At 31.8% G+C, this 5,774-nt stretch overlaps 1 protein-coding gene across 1 annotated transcript in view; it reads left to right on the forward strand.

Annotated features, from left to right (window-relative positions):
• Positions 1 to 5,774, forward strand: part of LOC107677014 (short transient receptor potential channel 7-like) — a 79,795-nt gene that overhangs the window by 73,242 nt on the left and 779 nt on the right. Inside the window, exons 7-9 of the mRNA XM_016471794.1 lie at positions 3,050 to 3,245; positions 4,013 to 4,234; positions 5,437 to 5,517. Coding sequence (XP_016327280.1) covers positions 3,050 to 3,245; positions 4,013 to 4,234; positions 5,437 to 5,517 — 499 coding nt within the window. The remainder of the gene's footprint in view (positions 1 to 3,049; positions 3,246 to 4,012; positions 4,235 to 5,436; positions 5,518 to 5,774) is intronic.

Below are 5,774 nucleotides of genomic sequence, written 5' to 3' on the forward strand. Positions count from 1 at the left end.
ATGGATCCTCTGCAGTGAATGGGGGCCGTCAGAATGGCATACATATTTGTTTAGAACTGTTTTGGACTGTTTTTCATGACTTTTTCCCTGGAGAAAGCAGTATTATTTGTGGATTATTGTGATGTTTTTATCAGCTGTTTGGACTCTCATTCTGACGGCACCCATTCACTGCAGAGGATCCATTGGTGAGCAAGTGATGTAATGCTACATTTCTCCAAATCTGTTCCCATGAACAAACAAACTCATCTGCATCTTGGATGGCCTGAGGGTGAGTAGATTGTCAGCAAATTATAATTTTTGGTGAGTCATTCCATTAACTCTATTCTCTGAGTAGAGCTGACTTGTTTTTCTTGACATAATGTTGCTGGACGTCACTGAGGTTTTGTCAGATTTACTTTAGGGGTCAGTTTTAGCTCACACAAATTTAATGGCTTTTGATCTAGTCAGCAAACAACTGAAGAGTGACAGAGGAACTGAAGTTTTTATCTCTCATCACACAAAAGAGTATTTTTTCATATTAAACAGATGAGCTCGTTTCATCATTTTGATTTGTGAAGTGATGGCGTTTAATCTCTCGCTAATATTTATTCGGCGGATCCGTGTTTGGGTGGTGAGCGGGCCAGTCTTTCTTCTGAGAGACTAATGGATGGAAAACAGGAAAGATGAGTAGAAAAGAAGTGTCATTAAGAACAATAAAGAGAAGGAGATGTGATATATGAGGGGAAATAGAAAGAGAGAGAGAAGGAGATCATAACAGAAGCGATAGAAGAACTTCTTAGGTGGATAATTTTTTGAATACTCTCTTTCTAATATGATTTACATGTTAATAAAACCAGTTGCTCATGGCTATAATATACCTACTGTCTGAAATCATCAAATAATTTACTGGAGATATAGAGAAACGCTAAACCACATCTAGATATATTAATAATGAATGAGAGACTGAGAAAATATCAAGTGTGAAATAGAGAGACTTAAATTAAAAAAGGAAAATGTTAGAGAAAAAAATGGTAGGAAAGTGAATGCAAATATATTTAATATATTAATATATAATACATTAGATTTAAGTGTAAATTATACACGAGTGAAAGCGTATCTGCATGAATCAAAATCTGCTCATCTTTCACCTCAAAATCATAATAAAGAAATGTATATTTATATTTTACATGAAGAAAATGAAACCTATTTTTAGGACCTATGTATGTATTTATTTATAATATAAATGTGAAAGAGTGAAAGAGTATCTGCGTGAACCTTACAAAATCTGCTCATAATTACACCCTAAAATCATAATAACAAAAAAATATATTTATATTTTATATGAAGAAAATGAAATCTATTTTTAGGACCATTATTTATTTAGCATTGTGGCATTTTTCAAAATAATTAACTGCATTTTACCCCAAATGTACTGTATTGTAATGTGAAAAGCATAATAATATATCATTTTAATTGTAAAATATTTATAAATCATAGTTTGTTTTTTATTGTTTGAATAAAACAAAAATACAATACAGCAGTGATAATCTATTAAGAATTACAAATAAACTCAAAAGTAATGTATCCAAATGCATAACAATGAGAATTTGGACTGAAAATATGCTTACAAATAATCACAATGTAAACCTTAGTACTTTTGTTGGCGATTTATATTCCAGCATCGGCACAGACGCAACCCGTTTAAATATTCAGAGCGACACGGAGGGAGTGAGACCTTGACTCTGTCCACTCGATGAGTTCAGCATTAAAACACTAACATTTCAGCAACATCACAAAACAAATCCATTATTTAACAGAGCCTCTGTTCTTCTGTTCTCCAGCGTCACTCCATCTGATTCACTGAGTGATTCATCACCTTCATTCTGCAGTCATTCAGCTCATGAATGCAGCTCTCAGTTAAAAACGGGTGCAGAGGGAATACAAATATTTTGTGCACAAGTAAGCACAATCACAGAAGTGTTGAATTGAAGACTTGCTGAAGTTCTCCTGCTTCTCGGATGTTGCTCGTGAGAAAAAGACCCCAGTAATCTCATGTTTCTGCTCTAGAAGAAATCACAGCAGGTCTCAAACGGCTCAGATTTTCTAAGATACAAATGTTTGCAAACAAAAGTCTCTGTCTGTGCATCCATCCATGTCACAACATTTCTCAGTTGTTTCTGCACTGAAAAAAGGGTCATTTATTTAAAGTGGATTTTTATATTGGTCTAATCGAAAACCATGGTTTAAACGGTTTAAACCTGTTTTGTTTAGTTTGCTAAGAAATTTTTTTTTTTTTTTTTTTAATTAAACATAACAGAACATATAATTCATATTTCAGAAAGCACATTAAAAATCACAATAAACATTAAGGTCTTTCAAAGTTGTCTTTATTTATAAGTAAATTAAACATTAAATTAAATTAATTAAAATGTAGCTTTTCACTGCAGAAATTATTTTCTTTGTATTTTTGTCTTGTTTTCTATTAAAATATCTAATAATTCTTAAATCAAGATACATTTATTTGAGAAGCAAAATGACTTAAGATTTTAAGCTTTAAGATTTTCTTAAAAAAACATTAAAATTAAGTGACTTTGCTTAAACAAACAAACAAAACAATATCTGTCAATGGGGTAACAAAAAAAAGAAAAGAAAATTGTTTTCCCTTTGAATTAAGTTTATTTTTCCGAACCCACTGACAGATACTTTTTTCTTGTTTTAAGCAAAAACTTACTTAATCTTAAACTTTTTTTTTTTTTTTTTCAGTAAACAAGGCTTAATATCGTATTGAATTGATAATGTGTAGATATTTGTACTGGAAAACTTTTTTTTTTTTTGTGGTGTGTTTATGGTTGTATTAATATTATAATATGAATATAATATGTATTAAATCTGACATTTTTGCTTTTGTATAAAGAACATATATTGATTATAGTGTGGTATATGGTATACTTTGTATGCTTTTGTCTTTGTGGAAAAAAAAAAGTAGATTTTTAAGTGAACTGTAATCGAGAACTTTCCTTAGTATTGTGATCTGAGCAATAATGTTCCTCTGCTCTGTGTTTGTTGACAGGGTTGAGGAGAGCTTTAAGACTCTGTTCTGGTCTATATTCGGTCTGTCGGAGGTGATTTCTGTGGTTCTGAAGTATGATCACAAGTTCATCGAGAACATTGGTTACGTTTTATACGGGGTTTATAACGTCACCATGGTGGTGGTTCTTCTCAACATGCTGATCGCAATGATCAACAACTCATACCAGGAAATTGAGGTACGAATTTACTGCAAAAAAATACTGATTCTGAATCTTACTGAAGTCTTGGTTTCACAAAAAAAAAAAAAAAAACATATCTAAACCTGCTTAAAGCAAATGATTGAATGAATGAAGCAAAGCAAATTATATATATATACATATATATAATGATAGTTGCAGTTGCAGTTCCTTCTGCAAAGGATAATATATATATATATATTAAAAATACATTATAAAAAATTATAATATATTTATAATTAAAAATAAAATTAAAGAGAAACATACTTTTCAAATTAAAACAATGAGAAAAACTCTTGAACACTAAAAGTATATTTTATATAAAATATTTGTTCATTATTTGTTTACCTGCATATCAACATACTGTGCACCTGTAATGAAATGTTAACTTTAAAATCTCAGATGTACTTTAACTAACCTATTTGTTATTTACTGCAAAAAATACTGATTCTAAATCTTTCTGAAGTCTATCTAAACCTCCTTAAAGCAAGATAAATGTACCTGACAGTTATACTTATACTATATACTGTATATATGACAATCTGTTAGATTACACATTTTACGTAATATATTCAGACTACTTTTTGATTACTTTTAGGTTACTTTTGACCTTACTCGCTTATCAGGTTTATTATTTTGTACCATATTGATATAAAATATGAAGAGAAAGAAAATATTTTCCATTCTTTGTCATCAATGGCATGAAGTGCATTACGCATTACTTTAAATCAGGATTTGTGAGTTGATAAATCTCTCGATCTCTGCAGGAAGACGCTGATGTGGAGTGGAAGTTTGCTCGTGCTAAACTCTGGTTGTCATATTTCGATGAGGGAAGGACGCTGCCTGCCCCATTTAACCTGGTGCCCACTCCAAAATCCTTCTACTACCTGATCATCCGGGTCAAGTCCTGCCTTATACGACTGTGTAAGGGCAAAGGTCATCGGCATGACAACGAGCTGGAGATGGGAATGCTCAATTCACGGCCGAAGGTAAAACACATACTGCACACTAAAAGTGTCTACTTTTATATTATTTTGAACATCATTTAAGTTCCTCATGCACTGTAGATGTAATTTTGTCTTTAAACTTGTGCCGGTTTAATCTGTCTCACAGCGGATCTGAAGGTCTCGTCTGATTTCCTGATGTCTCAGTTCTCTCTCGTCTGCAGTTTTGTGTCTTCAAAACTGATTTGCAGCTGCAGATGGACAGAAAGACTTTGATTAAGATATTTTAAATGGAAATGATCCTGACAGTGAAACTCAATCAAGTGTCATTTAAAGTGTCGCTGCATTTCCGAAGCTCACAGAAAATTTCTAAAGAGAACCAAGGCTGAAAACGGAATAGAATTTACTAAAACAGAATGAAAAAATATTTAATTTGATATATCATAAATATAAATAATACATCATGTATATAAATAATAAATAATTGAAGTTGTACAAATAAGTGTAATATATATAGAGAGAGAGAGGGAGAGAGAGAAATATAATAAATAATATATATGTGACCTTGGACCACAAAACCAGTCATAAGTGTCAATTTTTCGAAATTTAGATATATACATCATCTGAAAGCTGAATAAATAAGATTTCCATTGATGTATGGTTTGTTAGGATAGAACAATATTTTTTAAAGTTGTCCAAATGAAGTTCTTAGCAATGCATATTACTAAACAAAAATTAAGTTTTGATATATTTACGGTAGGATATTTACAAAATATATTCATGGAACATGATCTTTACTTAATATCCTAATGATTTTGGCATAAAATAAATTTTGATATTGCTACAAATATACCCCAGCGACTTAAAACTGGTTTTGTGGTCCATGGTCACATGTTATGATTATGAACATGATTATTGTAGTATTGGTATGTAGTTATTTTTGTTTAAAATGTAATGCAGAAAAAAGGGTTTATATGCATATTACATAACCAGGTGGTAATGCCTATTTTTACCTTTAATTAATACCTTACAAATGAAGTGTACTTCATCTCTTTTGATCATTTTCTCCTTTTATTTGGAATGTAATGTGCATAAAACCAATAAATCAGCTTATTCATAACTAATGAATGATCACCATACAATCAGTTTCACATTACGAAGACTCAAAGCAGAAATGCATTATAAATATGATTAGATTCTGTTGTAAAATCATGTCAGTTGAATTAGAGAATGTTGATTTTTTTCAGACTGATCGTCATCGAGCAAATCTCAGGAGCCGAGAGGAGAACACCATCAAGAAACCCATCAAAAACCCCACAAGATATCAGGTGAGAGACTCAACAAACCATCAGTGGCGGCTCGTGGGTTTTAAAATAGAGGAGGCACACTAATTGCATTGGTCTGGGATCCCAGCCGATTACTATTATTATTATTATTATTATTTGCTTAACCACTTTAAAATGGCTTTTAGGTTGCTTTTTGTCAGAAAACGTAAAGAAAACGACACACATACACAGGGCCGCATTAAGACCGCACTGGGCCCCGGGGCTATGACTTACTGCAGGGCCCCCCATCACAATAATGA

This window comes from Sinocyclocheilus anshuiensis, unplaced genomic scaffold (assembly GCF_001515605.1).
Source record: "Sinocyclocheilus anshuiensis isolate Anshui unplaced genomic scaffold, SAMN03320099.WGS_v1.1 scaffold564, whole genome shotgun sequence".
Classification (NCBI taxonomy): Eukaryota; Metazoa; Chordata; class Actinopteri; order Cypriniformes; family Cyprinidae; genus Sinocyclocheilus; species Sinocyclocheilus anshuiensis.